The sequence below is a fragment of the Trachemys scripta genome, chromosome 1 (genome assembly GCF_013100865.1).
Source record: "Trachemys scripta elegans isolate TJP31775 chromosome 1, CAS_Tse_1.0, whole genome shotgun sequence".
NCBI lineage: Eukaryota > Metazoa > Chordata > Testudines > Emydidae > Trachemys > Trachemys scripta.
Genome location: NC_048298.1, coordinates 216,917,977 through 216,940,948, shown reverse-complemented (window position 1 = coordinate 216,940,948; position 22,972 = coordinate 216,917,977). Strand labels below are relative to the sequence as shown.

Below are 22,972 nucleotides of genomic sequence, written 5' to 3'. Positions count from 1 at the left end.
CAGAAGGCTGGCTTACTACATCTTGAAGGGAGATGTATTTTGTTAACATTATGAAGAACTTCAAGCTCTGTCAAATAACGAATGGGAACTATGGTCTTCGAACATGTTGAAGTCAGCTCTTGCCTACAGCCTTTTTTATTTCAAGTTAATTGGAATATCTTGACAGCTAAGTGAACCATTTAACCTGCCCTTGACTTTATTCCTTGTTTGAGCTTTTCCCACACAAGAAGACTTTATGTTTCACTCTTCCAGCTACTTTAGCAGCTAAAGAATAAATGCCATGCTCCAAAAGAAACAAGAATAATGATCTAAAACTAAGATGTTCCTTAATTTAGCAGGTAGCTAGATCAATTTTAAACTTGAATGTATATCTGAGATTTGCCTTATTCATTAGGTTGACACTAACAATCACTGTCCTGCAGTTATTAGGAAAGCAATGGCATTGAACTTACATTCCCAATATTTTTAGATAGTAAAAAATCTCATACCACTTTCTGTAAAATCCAAGTTTAAGTTCCCCATTACAGGCTTTAAAAAAGTGTTATCTTGAAAGTAATTGCTCTTGTCTGTAGAGTTATTTTGTATAAATGTCTTTAATAAATAATTTAGGTTGTTACGGAATAAAATATTAATGCAGATGAGTGGAGAGCAAATTCTGTGATACAGTAAATTCTTGCAATGGGCAAAGGCCTTCAGATTTCTGATAAAGTGAAAGTTTTTTTAGTCCCTCATTTTATTAATATATTTTGCTAAGTGAAATCACATCCCTGCTGGAAAATATTATATAAATTATTTGATTTTTAAAAATCATATTATATCACAAAAAAACCCCTTAAACACCAAAATTGCGTAAGATTAGATTAACACTAAATAACACTCAATAAGTTTTAAGCAATGACTGAATGTTTACCCTATGCAGACAACAGACAACATCTCCGTTCACCTAAAAGTCACAGATGGCAAGGAGTATCCAAGGATTCTTGTAAGTGTGTATTAATAGCACATTAAGTCAAGAAATCACGGAAGTTACAGAGCATGAAGAAACACTGCTGACCCATTTGAACTATCGGGGGAGGAGCTCTTACCTTCCCTTCCTTTATTTTGGTTCCAATAATTTGTCGTCTCTGTTGGATTATTTCAATGAGCAGGTCACATTCCTCTGTCAGCTTGGTTTCTTGTCGCGATGCATTCACCTGAAGAGTAAGTCACCTCGGTTAGAAAATTCTGGTCTTTTTCATTTTATTTTTAATTTAAAATGATCATTTCTAAACATTTTTTTGCATTTTTCATTTTGTTTCATAAATTTTGTTCTGTTTATTTTCCCTCTTCTGGACCTTGTGAAATATGGATATGAAAATGCTCTGTCTGGACTCTTGAATAATGTATCACTGTACAGACAAACTCATCACTATTTCTAACCGAAGTCAAATAGGGCCTGTCAGGTGCTGTGTAACCTTAACTTTAGTTGACATCAGTGAGCGTTGAGAGCCCTCACCATCCTTCCCTGGGTGCTTAGCTCTCACAGTATCAAGCCCTAAGTAGGGTTCAAATAAAGAACACTTATGTAGCTTATTACCACAGCTTATACACAACAGCCCATGAAAAAGATCAATGATTTAATATATTAGGTGTGTTTGAGATTCTTCTCAGTAACAAAATAGTGTTAAAATAATTGTGATTAGAGAGAGAGAGAGAGAGAGAGAGAGAGGTCTTAGGTTTGGTCAATTTTTTTTGTCAAAACTGTTTTTTATTGGAAGGAAGGCGGGGGGGGGGGGGGGGGGGGGGGGGGGGGGGGCAGGGAGGAACATAAAAAATGTCCATGGAAAATGTTTGCTCTCTCTGCAAAATTTCAACTTTGTGTAAAAAAAAAAAAAAAAACACCCCAAGTGCCCCAAAAAACAGAAAAGGTTTTTTCTTTTCTTTTATTTCAGTCAAAAAGTTTTTGGATTTTCAGTTTAAACTAAAAATTTTCCAAGGGGGGTGGGTGGGTGGGAAGAATACCACTTTTCAAGCAGCTCTTTTTTATATATTCTACATACGAGAAACCAGAAGTATAACAATGGTTGTTTCAGAGCAGGGCTGGCTCCAGGGTTTTTGCCGCCCCAACCGGCGCAAAAAAAAAAAAAAAAAAAAAAGCTGCGATCCCGATCTGCGGTGGCAATTCGGCGGGAGGTCCTTGGCTCCGAGCGGGAGTGAGGGACCGTCCGCCGAATTGCCTCCGAATAGTTGGACAGTGCCACCCCTCTCTGGAGTGGCCACCCCAAGCACCTGCTTGGCAAGCTGGTGCCTGGAGCCGGCCCTGTTTCAGAGTGTATCACTAGTTGACAGAAGGAATATACAGTGTAGACATTGTTCTTTATAATGCTTGAATTTTAAACTATAGAACACAATGCTTAAGGAAATGGAAGGTAGACTGTTGTATCTCATCTTTACATTATAGTATTTATACAGTGCAACAAGAATGAAATTTACAGACAAGTAAACTGACAGCTCCTTGCCCGGAGATTACAAAAAGGACCCTAATCCAGCAAAGCATTTAAACATGTTTCGACCTTTAAGCACATTAATAGTCCCTTGTCCTTAAATTTAAGCACATGCTTAAACACGTTATTAGATCAGGGCCAATTTTACAAAGTTCCCTCTTATGTGAGCAGCTTTATGCCCCCTCAGCCTAACTGTAGGGTACAAAACCCAGATTTTATTACCAGAACAATCAAGGTTTAGCCACTTATACCATAGGCTTAAACATTAATAGAGGTTTATAATACTTAAATGTATTTTCAATACTGAAATGCTGTTTGGTCCAATAACCCTGGAGGAGGGGGCCTAAGTGGTGCCGCTGAGTGCTGGAGATGTCTGCCCTGACATAGGTGAAGTGGAGATGTGGGCCTGTTTTCAATGGTGTGTGCATTAGAGATGTTAATAACAATAATCTGTTTTACTTGCTGTCAGAAATGAGCGCCCACAGCTCTGCCTGCTCAGTTGTCAGGCTGTCAGTCAATGCAACTGGGCCACAGCAGAGCCATGATTGGCTCAGGCAGTCAGGTGGCTTGCCCTTAAGGCCAGCAACTGTAGAGGTTTTGTGGCTACTCAATGCCCCTGTCTGCAGCTTCTCTGCCTCCATGTGCTTGCCTCACTCCAAGTCCTATTCCTGCCCTGCTTCAAGCCTGGACCCTGCCCTGCACTTGGCTGTATTCCAGTCCAGTTCCAGCCTTGCTACTGCCTTGGAACCAGCCCTGGTTTCCCTGACTCCTGGTAATTCATTTCTCACCCTTGGCTCTGATTCCTGGCTCTGACTCAGTCTTTACCCTTGGCTCTGGCATTTGGACTCTGACTACAGTTCTGAACCTTGGCCTTGGTTGCTGGTTCTGACTTTGTCTTGACCCTTGGATTTGGTTTTGACTTTGGCTCTGACCACTAGACATGACCACCTGTGACTTGGTCTCCTGACGCGTGTTCCTACTGGTCACTTTTGTCATCCTGCACCTCTGCAGAACTGCTTTTAACCAATTGTACTATTTTCTAACCACAACCCTGCCCTTCTTCTGACTTCTACTTGACTAGATGGATTGAAATTCCTTTTGACAAAGCAAGGAATCCCAAACTGCTGCAAATTAGGGTAAAACTCAATCTTGGTATAAAAGGGTGCAACTTTTTTTATGTAATGCTCACTTATGTCATGGTTGGCTGGTGCTTAGGTTAATTACTTTATCGCTTAAACAGGATTTCTGACTAGCTTCCACTCAATGTGTAATTTCTATCACCATTTATATCACTGATTAAATTAGCCTATAGGACCAAATTCATCTATAGTGTAACTCTCCAGACATCAGGGGAGTCACACTAGGGCTAAATATAGCCAACAATGTTTTATTTAGTGCCAAGTTTGTTTAAGACAGGGGGGAAAATTAACATGCATCCACCAAAATTATATGAATAATAAAATGGTTCCAAAACTTTTCCTTTTTGATCCCTTACTCAATGAACACAGATTTCTCTTTTCTTTGAAACTAGAAAAATTTTAAAATTCTTTTGAACACATATCCAATTTTTATAGCTTATACAAAATTATTAAAGTGGAAAATGTATTTCAAAATTTTTGGAAAACATGTCCAAGACTATTAAAAACGCTAGTTCATTTTCTATGTTTTTCTGATCCCCTTTCTGAAATATTGATACATTATCTTATTATATTTGCAGGCTACATAGGGCCTATTCACTACATGGTACTTAATTAAGCACATGCCTAAATGACTTTAAGTACCAGTGAAGCCAATGGGACTACTCATGAACTTAAAAAGTTATGTCTGAGCCTATATTCCCTGCTGAATTGGGGCCTTAACTGTTACTTTCAACCTAATATTTTATAGCCTTAAAATATCATTTTACAACAACATTTTACAACATTGCTATTTTATACTAAGAAATTTACTTAAAACAGACTGTGGCTTTGCGCTTTGGCTACATGATATTGTTCCCTGCTGCCATACAAGAGACAAGGTCTGACTCTAGTCCTATTATTATTATCATAACGAAATAATCATTTTTATTTCTGCACTGCCTAAGGACTCTAAACAGGCTCTATACAAACTGATAACTGGAAAACAGTTCTCCCAATCTAAGATGTAGAAAATGTGTGACAGATAAAATAAACTAAACAAATGGGGCAGCCGGTTTCAAGTGGAGTGCCCCAAGGGTCGGTCCTGGGGCCAGTTTTGTTTAATATCTTTATTAATGATCTGGAGGATGGTGTGGACTGCACTCTCAGCAAGTTTGCAGATGACACTAAACTGGGAGGAGTGGTAGATACACTAGAGGGTAGGGATCGGATACAGAGGGACCTAGACAAATTGTACTTAGGATTGGGCCAAAAAAAACCTGATGAGGTTCAACAAGGACAAGTGCAGAGTCCTGCACTTAGGACGGAAGAATCCTATGCACTGCCACAGACTAGGGACCGAATGGCTAGGTAACAGTTCTGCAGAAAAGGACCTAGGGGTCACAGTGGACGAGAAACTGGATATGAGTCAACAGTGTGCTCTTGTTGCCAAGAAGGCTAACGCCATTTGGGGCTGTATAAGTAGGGGCATTGCCAGCAGATCGAGGAACGTGATCATTCCCCTTTATTCGACATTGGTGAGGCCTCATCTGGAATACTGTGTCCATTTTTGGGCCCCACACTACAAGAAGGATGTGGAAATATTGGAAAGAGTCCAGCGGAGGGCAACAAAAATGATTAGGGGTCTGGAGCTCATTACTTATGAGGAGAGGCTGAGGGAACTGGGATTGTTTAGTCTCCAGAAGAGAAGAATGAGGGGGGGGATTTGATAGCTGCTTTCAACTACCTGAAGGGGGGTTCCAAAGAGGATGGAGCTCGGCTGTTCTCAGTGGTGGCAGATGACAGAACAAGGAGCAATAGTCTCAAGTTGCAGTGCAGGAGGTCTAGGTTGGATATTAGGAAACACTATTTCACTAGGAGGGTGGTGAAGCACTGGAATGCATTACTTAGGGAGGTGGTGGAATCTCCTTCCTTGGAGTTTTTTAAGGCCCGGCTTGACATCCTGGCTGGGATGATTTAGTTGGGAATTGGTCCTGCTTTGAGCAGAGGGTTGGACTAGATGACCTCCTGAGGTCCCTTCCAACCCTGATATTCTATGATTCTATGGAAGGACAAGGTAACAGTAGTGGCCTGTGTTTCCATCAATGAGTGGTCACAGTAGCCAGACGTCTCTTTCTTGCTCTGTGATCTGGTAGGAGTTAGGAATGCTTTAGAAGTAAGTTGCAACACACCCAGGCCCCTCAGGAAACAGGGTTGTCCCATGTTGCCTCAATACAGTGATCCATCTTGCTGACTAACGGGCTCTTCAGGGAGCACCTCAAATCTTTTCCAAATAGAAAGATGACTGCTAGGCTGGGCTTCAAAGTGAGTGGGAATGTAGAGAAAAATGGGTGCTCCTCAGAGCAATGGGAGAAATTAGGGCAGCTGTTTTAGTTCTCCTACAACTGAGAACTGTCTTGGAAAGAGTTCTGCTCTCTGAGAGGCTGCCTAGACTTGCTATTCAGAGACTTGAGTCAAATTGTGATTTAGGTCATAAGCAAAATGGTTGTGGTGGTTTCAAAGTCCTTAGCAGATGTTTGGTAAATCGCCAAATTATAACACAATGGGCAACTCAATTACAGCCAATCTTCTGCTGCTAACTCAACCTTAATTTGGCAAAGAGTGAACTCACAGGGCTAACCTCACACCTACTAGCACTTGTGTAATTCACATCTCTGAGCCAAAAAGCGTTTTGTGGTCTCCTAGCAAGATTTGCCTCATGGGAGCACAGCTCTCCCTCTGGAGTTCATCAGAGGTTGGCAGCTTTAACTTGTGGTTGGGTCTGCATAGGAGCCCTCCTGTCAGAAACATGGTCCCCGTCATGAGGCACTGACAATCTAAGTACAAGACAAGAAACAACAGAGAGGCTGAGAGTACAAGGAAACTGAGACAATATTAGTCAGCATGATCAGCAGAGTGGTCTCAGAACACCAGAAGCCTAACCATTATCATAGCTTGAGACTAGGCTTAAAAAAAAATAATAGCTGAGTGAATCATTTTCATAAAACAATTGATATCATTGTAATTCACTTTCCCAATGTTATTCTTTATTTGTGCCCACACAATATTTCCATAACCATCAAAAGAGACTGTGTCCCTCAATTTCCTTAATGGCTTAATGTGTAAATTATCTATTTTTCTAAGACATTTCTTAAAGTCCATTTTAAGAACTTGTTTTTAAACTTTTCCAAATAGGACTATTAGCTCATGGTATAAAGATTATCATCTTATCAATGCACTGAGACACCAACACATGAGAACAATGTAATGGAAATATAAGGGATAATGAATGATAATCTCCAACAAAAAGGCATTTTCTTCTCGTTTGTCTCTTTGGATGATGAGACTGGATGTGTGCTGTGAGGTCAAACTTCTTCCCTTTTATGTCTGTTTGATACTATGTGAGGCACAAACTAGCATTCTCTAGAAAATTGGAATAAAACGCTTTCAGATTTTTTCCTAGTCTAAATGCAACACTGATTTTATCAATTATGACAAACTGTGCCTTTGGAAATATGTGATATTAATCAGCTTGCCCTCCGAATAGATCTACAACTTTATTCTAAATTGGGGCTGGAGAAAGGAACGGTCATCTCCCATTTCAAGTGTGCCACAGGCTTTGGTTTTTTATTTGTTTTCTAGATCTTAGTGACATTTTTCTGTAACCAGGAAATCTGGCTTTAGAGACAGTTTCAGAGCAGGTTTAAAAAAAGGTCAGTACAAAAATAAACCAACTTATACAGGCTACCTAAGAATTTTGTGAACGACCTCTCCATTAAGCCAGGGTAGTTGAACCAGTTTGGGTCAAATGACACCAACATCTGCCTGAAGAGAAAATCCAATCAAACTTTTTCTGAGCTTGGAAAGTGTCTGTGTTAGTTTTTAAAATATTGTCATTTTACATGCTTCTGCACCACTACTGGGAGCAGATTGATAAGTGACTAAGCAACATGAAAAGGCTGTCATCAAATATTTCCAACCCAATCAGAATTTAAAAAGATCAGAAATCTCATGAAACGTCTATTCTTGTAAGATTTCCAGCAAAAAAGCCTTCACATCAAGGGTGTTTGGAATATTCTGATAAAGACCACGAAAATCACAGTGCCATTACGTTCCAGACATGTGTATGCCTTTGACTGTAAACATAATAAACACTAGATTTGATGAAAATGAGGCTAGAAGAGTTATTTTGTTGTTTTCTATAACCACATATGTGGCAGCAGTTGAGGCATAGATGGTGGTGTGTGGTTTTTTTTCAGGATCAGAAGGAAAACTAAAAAATGGTTACTCAAATGACAATAATTGTGCTTCTTCGAGATGTAGTCAGTGTGGAACTCTCTGTAACTGTGTGCTCAAAATAGGAGTCTTTTGAATAGCAGTGTCCATTGGGGCCACACACAAGCCCTGTACCTCCTCATGTTCCTTTGCAATTCGAAGCCTTTGTTGCTGAAGATTTTGTACAGAGAATAGGTTGTGGGATCCATACAGACTACAACATCTTAAAGAACCACTCACACAATAGGCAAAGAACCTATTCTTCCTTCAAATGCTAGTGTGGATCCCACTGTAGGTGACCAGCAAACCGTACCAGTATGAACTCAGGAGGGTGGGAATGAGAAGTTTCTGCTGCATTCATCAAATGATGATAAAAGAATGGCTTTCCCAAGCTTCGCATCAGATGGCTGGTTGCCATGTCAAGGTAATGATGTCGAACAAATATCAGAGGGTTACTCCGTGTTGCTGCCTTGCAAATCTCAGAGATTTCTGAAGCAGGCTGAAGATGCTGTCGGGTTGTGCCTTGATATTCAGAGGGAGAGGTCTTGCCAGCTATCTGATAGATGGCAGATATACAACACAGTACATGTTCAGGGATTCTGACTTGACCTTTCAATGAGCCAGATATGGCCACAAAGAGCTGGAGAGATAGTCTAAAAGGTGTGGTCTTGTTAACATAATAGGCTCTTGAAATGCCCAAAGCATGTTAGCTTCTTTTCTTCCTGTATTGAGTGTGGTTTGGGGAAGAAGGCCAGTAAGTTGACTGATTTTAGGTGAAAGTCTGAGACCACCAGGATGTAGGGTGTGGTCTGAGCACTGCCTTGTCCCTATGAAAGGATGTGTGAGAAGTCTAAGCCACGAAGGCTTCAAACTCACTGACCCTCAGTGCCATGGAGAGAGCAACCAGAAAAACCCTCTTGAGGGTAGGATGATATGCTGGGCAATCCAACAGCTGCCTAAAAGGAGGTTCTATGAATTTTAGGACAATAATGTTGAGTAAGTTCTCTAACAGGTGGGCAAGTATGCAGGAGGCCCTTAAGGAATTTTGATTCCACTCAGTCTTGTAACAAAGCCCTGGAGGGCCCTGATCCAAGAATAGGTCAAGGCCCCCCTCACCAGCTTACTCATCCTCTAGCCTCCCACTTTACCCCTGGGGCTGGGGACCTTCTCCCCATTCTTCCTCCTCAACCCTCCCCTGGCCTCTGCATCCCCTGCCCAGGGCTGGGTGCCCCCTGCAACCCGTCCCCTGGAGCTGCTCAGCTCAACCAGAATGAGACCCAGGCACCCCCTGCTTGGTCCCCCTACACTCTGCCATCCCAGTCTGCACCTCCTGTCTGGTTCCCAGCAAACCCCACATCCCCCAGTCTGCCCCCCCACCTTTTCAGATTAGCTCCTTGCCATTGAAGTGGCATCTGGAGCAGAGGCCAGGAGCTGCCCAGGCAGCAGAGCCTATGTGGGGCTGAAGTCCCACCAGTGCTGGCAGTGCCACCAGGAGAAGCTCTGAGCCATTGCCCACAATCTTACCTGTGCCATGGGTGGGGAGCAGCTGGGGAGAAGGCAGGAACACTTCCCCGGCAGCCTGCTCCTCGGAGCCCCATCTGGCAGCTGCCCTCTTCCACTTGGCAGCCCCACTAGCCTCATCCCCTCGCCACCATCAGACATTGAAGGAACTAGAGGAGGTCCTGAAAACTTCTAAAATAGCCAGATGTCCAGTCTGCCTAAGAGGGCCTCTGCTAGTTGAGCCACCATAAACTTGGCACAACTGAAGACAGCCTTAGTCTTTAAGCAGCGTACAGGTTATCTCTGTGCTCGCTGAATCGGTCCATGCCTTCAAAGGGCTTGCACTTCTCTGGGAATACCTGATGTCTGAAGCCAGGAAGCTCTTTACGTCATCTCCGCCATGGATCTGGCCACGGTGTCTGAAGCATTGTGGAGCATTTTGGCTACTAACTGTCCCTTTCTGATTCTCTCTTTGAGCTTTTGGCTGTTATCAGGTGGGAGCTTTAACAGAAAGTGTGTCACCCTCTCCCAGGCGCAAAAAAAAAAAAAAAAGAAAAGAAAAAAAAAAAGCCAGATGGGCCTGATAATTTTCCACCTGTAGCTGAAGGGAGGCAGAGGAATACGATATCCTCATGAATAATCCTCATGAATAATCAAGCTTTCTGGGCCCTTATCCTTTGGGGTGATTTTGTTGGACTTGGATTTCTCCTGCACTGCTGACATGGCTAAGGAGTTTGGGCTGGGGTAGGCACAGAAGTACTCAGACCCTTGTTTGAGTGACTTGGTACCTCTTCTTCAACCGTTTTGTGGTGGATGGTTATGATGGTTTGAGGGTTCACTCAGAGTAGTAAGGGGTTCTGTTCCCACCTGCCCTAAAATGTGCTGTGCAGCTTTGTCCCAGAGCGCTCACTCCAGCGGAATGCTCACAGCACAATGATCTCACTAGTCCACTTACTCTTCACAGAGTGACGCCAACAACACTTCCAGTCCCGAGTCTCCCCAAAATAATCTCCACTGCAGTGTCCAGTCCTTCTAACAGACACTCGCGGAGGTAACACCAAGTTCACTCCATCCAAAGAGCCAGTACATACAACAGTTTGTTAGAATAACTGGGGTGATACACTCCACCTTAATACACAGCACTGAGATGGTTTGTAGTAAAACTAAGAATAAATTTAGTAACAAAGAGCATAGAATTAAGTGATTTCAAGCAAGAGTGAACAAGATATGAAAGGATTACACGCACAACAATAACAACATGCTTTCTAGTGTCTAGAACTTGATTCTAGCAAGATCCAGTTTTGCCTAACATAGTTTCTTACTCACACCAAGTTGTCACATTCTCCAAGTTGTTTAGCAGGATGACCCAGCTTAGATACAAAGCACTGGCTTCTTTGTTCTCCCAGGTGATGGATATCCCAGAGGCTTTCAGCAATTCCTTTATCCCCAAAATTTCTTTGTCTTCAAAGTAAGAAAGCTATCCTGGGGGTTCAGCTTTGTATGTCCACCAGGGAGCTGACACCATGCTAATTTTGCAGTCTCCTGTGATTTTTTTTTCCCCAATGCAAATGATTTTCCTACAGTCTCTGATGCAAATAAGTAGCCTATTGTCCCAGTCCCTGATCATGCCTAGTTCAATTTGCAATTGAGACAAAGTGGTGTTTGCCTTTCTCCTTAGTCTGGAAAAATGTTTTGCCTCCTTTTGCAGACTTCAGAACATAAAATCAGTTAGTATCCATAATTTCACATGTAGCATTGTTACATAGATTTCATAGTAATATTAGTGGCCATCATGTTCTTAGTTTTCAATGATATTCCAAGACATGTTTTAAATATTATGACAACAGCATGCAAGTTGCAGTGAGCTGGTCAGGCCAACTGAGTTTTATGGTTACATATCAGGGAACCCCTTGCCATCTGGCACTGTGGTGTTCCTAGGATCATAGTCGTGGCAGGTGTTTGCCCAGGACCTTTAGCAGTCCTTCATTTATTGGAAGGGCAATTCTAGCTGGGCCTGAAGTTGCCAGCATGTCAAACAACTGATGAGATTTTTCTTGTATGACAGACATGTATATTTCTGGTATCTGCGATTCTTATAAAGTAATTTTTGAAATGACAGGAAGTCAACTGGCACTGATAGAGTCACTGCTTCATCGGGTGATGAACAGTAAAAGTCCTTGGATGGTGAGGCAGGATGTTATTGCTGTTTCTCCTCAGATCCCATATCTGACAATTCTTGGCATTCTCTTCTGCCCAGTGTCAGTGGTCTAGCTAGGGATGCCATTTGTGAGTACAATCTCTGCTTCGTTCTGAAATGGAATGGAGATTGACTCCTGGAAGTGTGTGGGGGTAGACCCGACTAAGCCCAATAAAGTCATGATGGCATGCTATATGGATATGGCTGGCTGGTCAGGCACTGGCTAGTCCAGTGTCATTTCCAGTGTGGTTATGGCTGAGGTCTGTAAGGAAAGCCACTTGGTTCTTTCTGTGGTCTCACCCATGGATCTCAGGAAAGAGGGTTCTCTACTGGAAGGAGGCAAGAACATAGAATCATAGAATCATAGAATATCAGAGTTGGAAGGGACCTCAAGAGGTCATCTAGTCCAACCCCCTGCTCAAAGCAGGACCAATTCCCAGCTAAATCATCCCAGCCAGGGCTTTGTCAAGCCGGGCCTTAAAAACCTCCAAGGAAGGAGACTCCACCACCTCCCTAGGTAACGCATTCCAGTGTTTCACCACCCTCCTAGTGAAATAGTTTTTCCTGATATCCAACCTGGACCTCCCCCACTGCAACTTGAGATCATTGCTCCTTGTTCTGTCATCTGCCACCACTGAGAACAGCAGAGCTCCATCCTCTTTGGAACCCCCCTTCAGGTAGTTGAAGGCTGCTATCAAATCCCCCCTCATTCTTCTCTTCTGCAGACTAAACAATCCCAGTCCCCTCAGCCTCTCCTCATAAGTCATGTGCCCCTAATCATTTTTGTTGCCCTCCGCTGGACTCTTTCCAATTTTTCCACATCCTTCTTGTAGTGTGGGGACCAAAACTGGACACAGTATTCCAGATGAGGCCTCACCAATGTCGAATAAAGGGGAACGATCACGTTCCTTGATCCGCTGGCAATGCCCCTACTTATACAGCCCCAAATGCCGTTAGCCTTCTTGGCAACAAGAGCACACTGTTGACTCATATCCAGCTTCTCGTCATGTGCCACTGTGATAGACAGGAGGAGTAGATTTCCCTTTAGAGGCAGCGCAAAGGTACACTAGGTCTGCACATCAGTACCAGTAATTGTGTCAGAACTGAGGTCCTTCTGGATTCCTTCAGGGACACGTCTGGTGGCAACAATGACACTGCCAATATTGACGCTGACATCAGTACTTGTGCAGTCAGCAGTAGGGAAGTTTCCCTCTGTGAAGAGATGATAGGTGTGTCCTTGTCAATAGCCCTCGACTCCATTTGGGGCTTAGTGGCTTTCTTCCTGGAGGCCATGTGTGGTCTTCCCTCTGCAAAGGCATTGAGCTCTGCCTGCAGTCTCTGACTTAATTCTCAAGGCAGCCTCTCTTGCTGCTGGACTTGGCACCTGCTTCAATGCCAATAGTGTTGGCTTACGAGCAGATGATGGAAAAGAGGAGTCTCAGAGGGGACATGATAACAATTTTCAAGTATATAAAAGGTTGTTACAAGGAGGATGGAGAAAAAGTTGTTCTTCTTAACCTCTGAAGATAGAACAAGAAGCAATAGGCTTAAATTGCAGCAAGGGACGTTTAGGTTGGATATTAAGAAAAAACTTCCTAACTGTCAGGGTGGTTAAGCACTGGAATAAATTGCCTAGGAAGGTTGTGGAATCTTCATCATTGGAGATTTTTAAGAGCAGGTTAGACAAACACCTGTCAGGGATAGTTTAGATAATACTTAGTTCTGTCATGAGTGCAAGGGACTTGACTAGATGACTCTCGAGGTCCCTTCCAGTTCTATGATACTATGTCTTCAGTGCCAATTATGTTGACTTCAGCGCAGGGTCTTTGGTGCCTGGGTCTCCTCCCTGCTGGTTTTGAATGTCACATGTCTACTTGATCATGGTGCTCATGGATTTAAATTTTTTGTCCATCGCCTGGTGTGTTCTGGTACCTGTTTCCTTCAGGCCTGAAGAGACCTTCATTGATTGCTTTTCAGTCAAATATCCTGTGACTTGTGAGTCCTCAAAGCACAACAACAGGCAAATCAGTTATCTTTTGGGTATTTGAAAATGTAGAAAAACATCGAAAAATATTTATAATAAATTTCAATTGGTATTCTATTATTGTTTAACTGTGATTAATTTTTTTATCAAGGTAATTTGATTTGAGATAATTGCTTGAGTTAACAGTGATTAATTGACAGCCTTAATATCTACCATAGATGCTGGTTACACATCATTAAAATAGTCTCGGAGGCAGCTAAATGCTCTGCTACTAAAAGATGCAAAATTTTGTTCCACAGTTGATTCAGTCATTTCTAACTTCAGAAAAGAAAATAAGCACTCAGTTACCTCAGATACCATCTTTCAGGAAGCTCTAAAAGCTACTGTGAGGGATGAATGGATAAAGTATGCCTCTCAAAAGGAGAGAGGCTCAAATTACTAGCTCTCTGGATAAGAAAATAGATGAGTTGCAGAGAAGGGCATAAGACTGACTGAAATAATGAAAACCTCCTAAGTTTTCTAATAAATGCCAAATATAAATATAATGAATGCTTATCCAGCCAAATCGAATTTGCCCTCAACAGGGTCAAAGATATTATGAATGGGGAGATCAAGCAGGTAAACTACTTGCGCAAGCTGGAACTAGCCAACAACATTATTTTTTTCTTATTATTACAAGAAGACTCTCGTGCCATCCTTGAACCAATAGATATAAATAATCAATTTAAGCAATTCTATCAAGCCTTATATAAATCAGACAACCAATTTGATTCTAGTCAAGAGACACGACAGGGCTGTCTCCTCTCACTTCTTCTTTCTCATCTCACTCTTGAGCCACTGGCAAAGTATACACATCACAGCATTCAGCCATTGAAGGTATGACTCTAAACTGGAAACAATACAAAATCAGTTTATACGCTGATGACATCTTTGGGAAGAATCCATCCTCATCAATCCCATCATTATTGAATGCAGTTGATGTTTTTTGAAAGATCTCTGGTTTTCATATTAACTTGGCTATATCAACTGCTTGTGATTTATTCCAAAGACCAAATCCTTCTCAGTTTCAACATTTTCTATTTCAAATAAACAAGGAATTAGCTTATTTATTTAAAATTTGTCCTGATCTTCCCAAAATTGTTTCTATAAATATGGACTATAGATTAAAAGAAATTTCCAAGGATGTGGAGAGGAAGCATCCCCCCCTCTATCCTTACTGGGGAGAACAGAAATAGCCAAAATGAAGATCTGTCCCAGGATGACTTATATCATTCACCTATTGCCTTTCAAGCTCTCTCCCTTGCTCTGTGCTTGTATAAATTGCATGAAAAGCCTATTTATATGAGATTAAAAAAAAAACAGCCATGCTTGTCACACAAGACACTTTAAAAATCCTGGGAAACTGGAGGTATGGGGTTGCCAGATCTGGATCTCTATGATGTGTCATATTGTAGGATGGTTCCCCTTCAGTAGTTCTATATAAACATTAGCCTGGTTTGAGATTAAAAAAAGCTTAGCTATGCCACATGGTTCCCTTTTATATACTTTAAGAGGCTACTGAAACCCTTACGGGAAAATCCAATCTTTACAGCTACACGGGGAATCCTGCAATGTGTTAAGATGATTATCACATCCAATCTTACTAATTTGCTTCTTGTACCACTATGGGATAACCTGTGTCTTAGGATCGAGGCCAACTCCATGCTTAAGACATAATCCAAGATGATAAACTGGCCTCCTTCGATTTACATATACAACAAATATCAGCTACTGTTATCTCACAATTCCTTCTTTCAGGGGCTATGCTCAAGGATTCATGCAAGGATAGGGGACAATTGGTCTGCTTCAACTCTCACCTCAAGAATAACAGGTTAAGAAATATGGAAATACAAGTTACTTTGTAGGAATTACTCATAGGTGGCTTAATGCTTGGCATTACCCTCTCAATCTCAGTTTCAAAGAAAAATGGGAAAAATCTTGGCCTTACTATCTCAACAGAAACCTGGCAGGATATCTGGCTTAATGTGAAAGATACTTCAAGCTCAGAACATTAAGGCCTGATTAGCAACAGGCAGTGAATGCTGGATGTGCAAACAGCCCCATGCCAACCTTTCACACATCTTCTATACCTGTCAAAAATGCATGTGTTCTGGAACACTATATTCAGTGCTCTTTTGAAAACTTTAAATGTTGCTATTTTTCTTTCTCCAAGCCTGTGTATTTTAGGGGTGCTGGATGAGTTGGTATTACTAGGTAACATCAGAAAAGGATTGCCGTAACTATTTTAGTAGCCAAAAGAGTGAATTTGACAAAATGGAAATCTGCAATTCCTCCCTCATACACAGACTGGCTTAGTGAGCTCTCTACTTCTGCATTAATGGAAAAAATGACTGTCTAGTAGAAATGTTTCTGGAAGAAGGTAGACTTCACACAGGACTACAGAGTTTGTTTTTGAAACTATTTATTTGCTTTACTACAAGAAGGAGTACTGTGCTTGCCTGGGACAGGCCTAAGGGGCCTAATGATACTGTTGCAGGGTGTGTGGGGGGAACTGCCTCAATAAACTCTGTGGACTTCTGTACCCTGCTTGAGAATACCCTGTGATTTGTCTTGGACCTTGAAGAGTGTGGTCACCCACAGGTATTTTTGCCCTTTTTTGTTGTTGTTGAGGTTTAAGCAACCACAAACTTCGGATGTTTACTGCCTAGTAATTCATTTGTGAGCTGAATACAAATATCTTATTTGAGAGACACACAGTAACAGCAAACTCTGTACTAACATGATTCCTAAAACAAAGATAGAGCATGTTCATAATTCATCTGAACAACAATAATGGAGAAAGTACCTATCGCTCATTAACAACTGTCTTAGGAAACAAATGCTGTAAACCCTTCCTTAAGGGTTTGTGCACAGCTTAAAGAGATCACTAATTACTCTCACCAACAGTAACTCAAATTCCATCAAGTCATTTATTCCTGCTCATCCACCAAAATATACATATCTCAATTCCTTCTCTGACTTAAAGAAAGAAAGTGAGAAAGACGCTGAGTAATTACTTATAATTAAAAGGGGATGGGGGAGGGAGGAAAAATATTTTTGTAGCTGTTAGCAGCTACCTTAGTTTTAATAATAAAGTAAAACATTTAGTATTTGTTCACTGCTTTATAAGAAAATCAGAAAAAGGATTAGAGGAAAGAGAAACCTGCTGAAATGATATATGCAATTCTTAAGAAACATTGCTTGATCTGGTCAGGAATGTTCTATATAAAAAAAAACCCTAACCAATATCTAATAATTTTACTGAAATTTTTCAGTTTTTGGTTGGGAAGATCAAAACAAAATATTCATGTCAGATCAACCCAAATCTACACATCTTGGTTTGCTTGACCGAAATGAACTGTTTCATTTTGGGTCAGTTTGACATTAATATGTGCTTTCCATGCCTCAGGGAAGCAGTAGTTCATGTGCATTATGCCCCTACCATCCTCTCCGGGCTGGGCTCTCTGGCTGGACTATGCCTCCCATGATATATCACAATCCCAACCTCTGGCTGAACCAGCATGGGAATCACAAAGACACGTTCCTGACAAGGGGGAATTAGCAGGAGTTTGCACATCTAAATCCCTAGTCCAGGCATGGGTCATGTCTCACCAGAAACTTTCTATTTTCCAGCTTTTTCTCTTATGTCTCCCCATAACACTGATGTAAAAGTAATCTTCCCATCACTCCAACTATGCCACCACTTTTCTTAAATTCTGTCACTGGCTTCCTGTGTCCAAGAGAAGCTCCTTTCCCTCTCGTGATGAGCCTAATAAACTCACTCCTACCTTCTTTTTTCCTACTCCCTCACTGCCTCCCAAGTATGATTTTTTCCCCCCACCAATATAATGGTAGATAATCAACTCTCACCTCAAATTCCATTACTGAATGATGTGTTGTGAGGGATGAACTCTGTGTATTATTTTATCTATTTTTTTCTATTGTACTGAGTATTATGCAAATATATTCAGCCTACGTAAACATAATCCGAAGTAGGTACCTTATTATAAACAGCATATGTCAGAACTCTGATGATAAAGAGGGGCTGCTTTACTAAAGTACTTATCAACATGTTCTGTAGACAGGATTTCTACCTAAACCTTCCTACGAGCTGAGAAGCAGAGAAGACTACAGCTAATCTGAGATCTGAATGCAGTGCTCCCAAGTTTCAGTTTGTGAATGAGAAATAAAAGGAACTGGCACGATGCCAGCTCATGAAGACACAGTATGCATTATTTTTATTGCCATGAACAGAGCCTTTTTATTGCTTAAGAGTCCTCAGGGGAGCACCCTGCCAGCATAGTTCTAATTTTTCTTAGACCACAAACAAGGGGAATTCTAAACGTATTTCATGGAAAAAAGAAGGGAGACATACTTTGCTGTACATCTCAAAGAAGCTCTTTGATTAAGTGGCTGAAGTCTGACAAGATATTTGAATTTTCATTATTTTAACTACATTTATTTTCCTATGCTATCCTGTACCTCAGCCCCTGAATTGTGACTTTCCATCAGGCCCTTTCTTTGGATCAGGGGACTGCAGGATTTCCACAGTGCTTGCCATCTTTCCTCCCTATCTTTTGCTCTGCTATTGTTACACTGATATAGAGAGGCATCTGACCTGTATCATAGTGGCAGTATCTGTGCTGTCAGAGTTAAGGGCCCATCATTATTCCCCCTTGTTTTTTCAGGGGTTTATATAACTTGACCATTAAGACCACTCTGACACACACACACACAATCACTTTTGACTGTGGCCTTGTCTGCTGAGTTTAAGCCTGCAGCAAGATTTTTATAGCTGAGTTAGAATCCAAACATTTCCATTATAAACAGCACACAGTGAGTGCAGCAGTTCCAGAGTTATACAAATATGTAAAAATGCCCCTCCCTCCCTTATATAACCAAAGAATGATTTTGACTGGAAAAAACAAAAATAAATTTTGCAATAGCATCCATAAATCTTGCCTATTACATTTGGTAGATTAAAAACAATGGCTAAGACACAGATGTTACAATGTTGTCTACAGGCCAAACCTATATTCCCCCCTCACAGCTCATTGTTCAGATTCTTCTGCAGCTGTGTTCTAATTACATTAGTGCATAACAGACCGGAACAGCTTCAGTCTGTTGAGTAAATAATAAATGTTTTAACAAATTTCTGAAAACATATGTCAGGTAATGACAAGCTTAGATCCAGGAAACAGGTAACAGTCCAAGGGTGAAGCCAGAGTCAGGGTCAAGGAGCCAAACCAAAAGTCAGAACTGGAGTCAGAAGCCAAATGGTACACACTGAGCAGTCTCTGTGCTGTTGCTGCAAGGTTCAAGTAGCAAACTGCTGGTTCCCCTGCCCAATTAGGAAGTGCAACCATTTGGGGGGAGGGGGGGGAAGATTCATTGGGTCCAAGTGAACATGCTGGGTTGCCTAATCAGTTTGGGAGCCAGCTGTGCCCCTAACACACAGTTTCTCCTGAAAAGCAGAGAAAAACTTTCATGGGACACCTGCCTTTTGGATTCCTGGAAAGGTGAGGAATGAAAAACAAGAGGGTGCAGAATGAGTTAAAAATAACCGGTTGGGATGAATCAGAAAAGCGAGTGAAACCAGCTATAAATCAGAGTGTGTGTGTAACCAAACAACTCTTCCCAGAAAAGACTCTGTGTGTGTATGTGCACGTGCATAGAGGATCATGCAATACATTACATTTACCATGTGTGACCCCAAATGGGAATAGTGACATGCGTAAAGTTAATAATGTGCTTAAGTGTTTGCAGAATCAAGGCTTATACCTTCATATTATAGATCAGTGGTTCTCAAACTTTCATACTGGTGACCCCTTTCACATAGCAAGCCTCTGAGTGTGACCCCCTTATAAATGAAAAACACTTTTTATATATTTAACACCACTATAAATGCTGGAGGCAAAGCGGGGTTTGGGGTGGAGGCTGACAGCTCACGACCCCCCACGTAATAACCTCGCAACCCCCTGACCCCCAGTCTGAGAACCTCTCTAATAGATGAAAACTACTTTTTTGGTAGCTCTGCCTCATTCCCCTCCCAATCCCCACCAAAATTATACTGATTTTTTAAAATTGTCTTCTGACCTTTTTATTAATTTGGAGCCAAATTCTGCTTGCCTTACTCATGTGAGTATTCACATTGAAGTCACCAGGGTTACCCATGTCAATTAGGAGTAAAATGCATCTCTGGGTTTTTGTTTTTAAAGTAATGCTTAAGTCATAGGGTGAACTGGATTTGTTCCTTAGTACGGTTAAGTCATCAGTTCTTTTGTCTCGAGAGGTATACTCTAAATAGGGTGACCAGATAGCAAACATGAGAAATCAGGGTGGGGGTAATAGGCACCTATATGAGACAAAGCCCTGAATATCAGGACTGTCCCTATAAAATAGGGACATTTGGTCACCCTAACTCTAAATAATGCATCAATGGTGAAATCAGTTGCTGGGGAGTTAAACTTTGTAATGAGTAGCAGAACCAGTGAACATTTGGGTTCATTGACATCACTTCACTGGATGATAAACACAGGCAATGTATAAAACATTTACAACATATCTCCCCTATAGACGAGGTAATTTTTTTTTCTTTTTTTTTTTTTTACAGAAGGCCCATAGCCAATTTTCATTTTGTCAGAATCATCAGGTCTGCCACATACCAAAAGCAAAACTAGAAGGACCACCCTATTCATGTTTGGTTATACACCTCTACCCAGATATAACGCGACCCAATATAACACAAATTCGGATATAATGCGGTAAAGCGGTGCTCCAGGGAGGCGGGGATGCGCACTCCAGCGGATCAAAGCAAGTTCGATATAATGCGGTTTCACCTATAACGCGGTAAGATTTTTTGGCTCCAGAGGACAGCGTTATATCGAGGTAGAGGTGTATTTAATTTTTCTTGTAACATTTAACAAACTTTCTTTTGAGGTCCAAAATGCTCTGCTAAGATGTTAAGCTTTATTATTATTTTATAAGATCAAATGAAGAGTAGTTTAAATAAGCTTTTTAGCCTGTGCACATCTTAATAAACTCTGAAACCGAAAATCAAAGAACAGTAGTTTTTCTCCCTTTTGGGTGCTGGAACTAATGGTGCTGGGGGTGAGGAAGCACCCCCTTGCTTGAAGAGATTTCCATCATATACAGGGTTTATAGCTTTGTTCAATGGCTTTCAACACCTCCACTATACAAATTGTTCCAATGCCACTGTCTCCCTTCCTTGTTTTTGGATATATATTTTTGCACAAGATATATCCTTAAGATATATAAGGCTTATCTTATTTAAAGTAACTGTGTGTTTAACAAAAACCTAAGGTAACAATAAGACTACAACATTAAAACACAATTAGGCAATAGTGAATTTATTATACAGCAGCAACTCTTACAGTGCATTGGGCATGTAGTACAGTATATCTGTGTATATTTTACAGAATACATTTTACACCATTATCAGTAATATATGAAACCAGAAAAACTGAAAGAGAAAATGCTGAAGCCCCAATCCTGTAAACACTTCAAACATATGAGTGTCATATTGCAGGTTCAGGTTGTCTAAGCCTGGAGCAGTAGAGTCAGACAAGAAATATGGCAAAATTAACATTGCTAGTAGAATCTTACATTTTTCCTTTCCTGACTTTTTTGTCATTTTAACTTTGTAGCATTAATGTTGCATTAACAAAAGGTTTGTTTCACTTGACTTTTGTACTTTTATAATTTATTTTTATTTAAAAGAAAGACAAAAAGCAATTGCCTGTGCTCAAAAAATTGTATAGATGGACTCAGGATCAAGTTTTTATCTGGATCCAGATCTCAACTTCTCAAGGTTAGGGTGTTCAGCTCTAAAGTTTTAGTTGTTGTCACAGTTCTGGGCAACTGCACCTATATTCCTCCCTCCTCCCTACACACACACAAATGGTACACCAAGGGGACCCACTCTGAGGCTTCCGGCTCCCCGGCCATCACCTCTCTTGGGCAGAGACATGCATCTCTTCCTCCTGACTGGGATATTTCCAGGCTGAACAGTTCCTGGCAATCACTGTGTTGTTCACAGCAGAGACAGGATGCCAAAGCAGTCCTAATTCCTTTCTCTTCAGAGACAGCTAACAGTGTGACTGCCCACAGTTACAATTACCACAAAGCTCTTTTTATGCATGCCTATTTTATTCTTAACGTAAAAGCATTAGGGAGAAAACAATAAAAAAAACAATAACCTTCATGCATGCAAATAAGGTGACCAGACAACACCAGGACCCTAACATGGACTCTGGAAGGAGCAGTCCTTCAACACCTCACCCAAGAGGTTTCCTTATGGTTACCAGTTAATCACTGAGCTTCAGCTCAGAACAAGCACCCACTCCCATGGGGTCTCAATAGGTCTAGTGCTTACAACTCTACCCTGAGGACTGGGGCTCTGCATGGACCAGGGGTCCTGTCAATTTGCTGGATCAGAAAGAAGGCTCTGAGTCAATTTACTAACAGGCTATTTATCCAAAAATCCTTTCCTGGGCTGTTGGTTTCTGGAGAATCCAGTTTGAACTAGCATATGTGAACCTCTACAGGGGGTGGCTTCAAAGAGGTCGATAACCAGAGGAATTACATTACCATCCCCCTCCTTCAAGAGAAGTTACATACAATTCCACAAGAACACATATACAACTACATTTTAAAACCAAAGGATCCTAAAGGTATTAAACCTAATTCAGAAGGGTTTATCCTAATTCAATAAAATTTATTTTTATTCCATAAGGTTTGTCCCAGATGTTGCAAGTCTGTCACAGTTGAGTCCTTTATGATGAACAGGGACAGCTGTTAAGTTAATAGCCAGATACAAAATTGTCGAAATTTCAGTGGTGCTTGGATCCAGGATTGTGATTCAGGCACATCTCTTAATATTGAGCTAATTTATATGCTAATTAGATGAACTGGCTGGGGAAGGAATGAGTTCCCAACTTTGCGCTGCTGCTTTTTGTCTGGAGAGAATTGTTTGTAAAATTGAGATCAAGGGACAGCAGCACATCTGTTTGCAGTGTGGCAGCTGTATCTTTACAGTGTAATGAGTTTGTTTAAAAAAAAAACTATGAAAGCTTAGAATTTGTAGCATATTGAAGAACACAGAGAAAACTGAGGTCTGGTCTACACTACAGACCTTATATAACTATGTCGCTCAGGGGTGTGAAAAATCCATACCCCTGCGAGACGTAGTTGCACGGACCTAACTCACTGTGTAGACAGTGCTATGTTGGCAGGAGAGCTTCTCCCATTGACATAGCTACTGCCTCACTGGATTAACTAGGCTGATGGGAGAGCTCTCTCCCATCAGCTTAGAGCAGGGGTCGGCAACCTTTCAGAAGTGGTGTGCTGAGTCTTCATT

At 41.2% G+C, this 22,972-nt stretch overlaps 1 protein-coding gene across 8 annotated transcripts in view; it reads right to left on the bottom strand.

The window, feature by feature from the left end:
• The window catches only part of MID1 (midline 1), a 329,164-nt gene that overhangs the window by 36,891 nt on the left and 269,301 nt on the right, over positions 1-22,972 (bottom strand). For all 8 annotated transcript variants that reach the window (XM_034757148.1, XM_034757128.1, XM_034757165.1 and 5 more), the window contains one exon: positions 1,086-1,193. In XM_034757148.1, the coding sequence (XP_034613039.1) occupies positions 1,086-1,193 (108 nt within the window). The remainder of the gene's footprint in view (positions 1-1,085; positions 1,194-22,972) is intronic.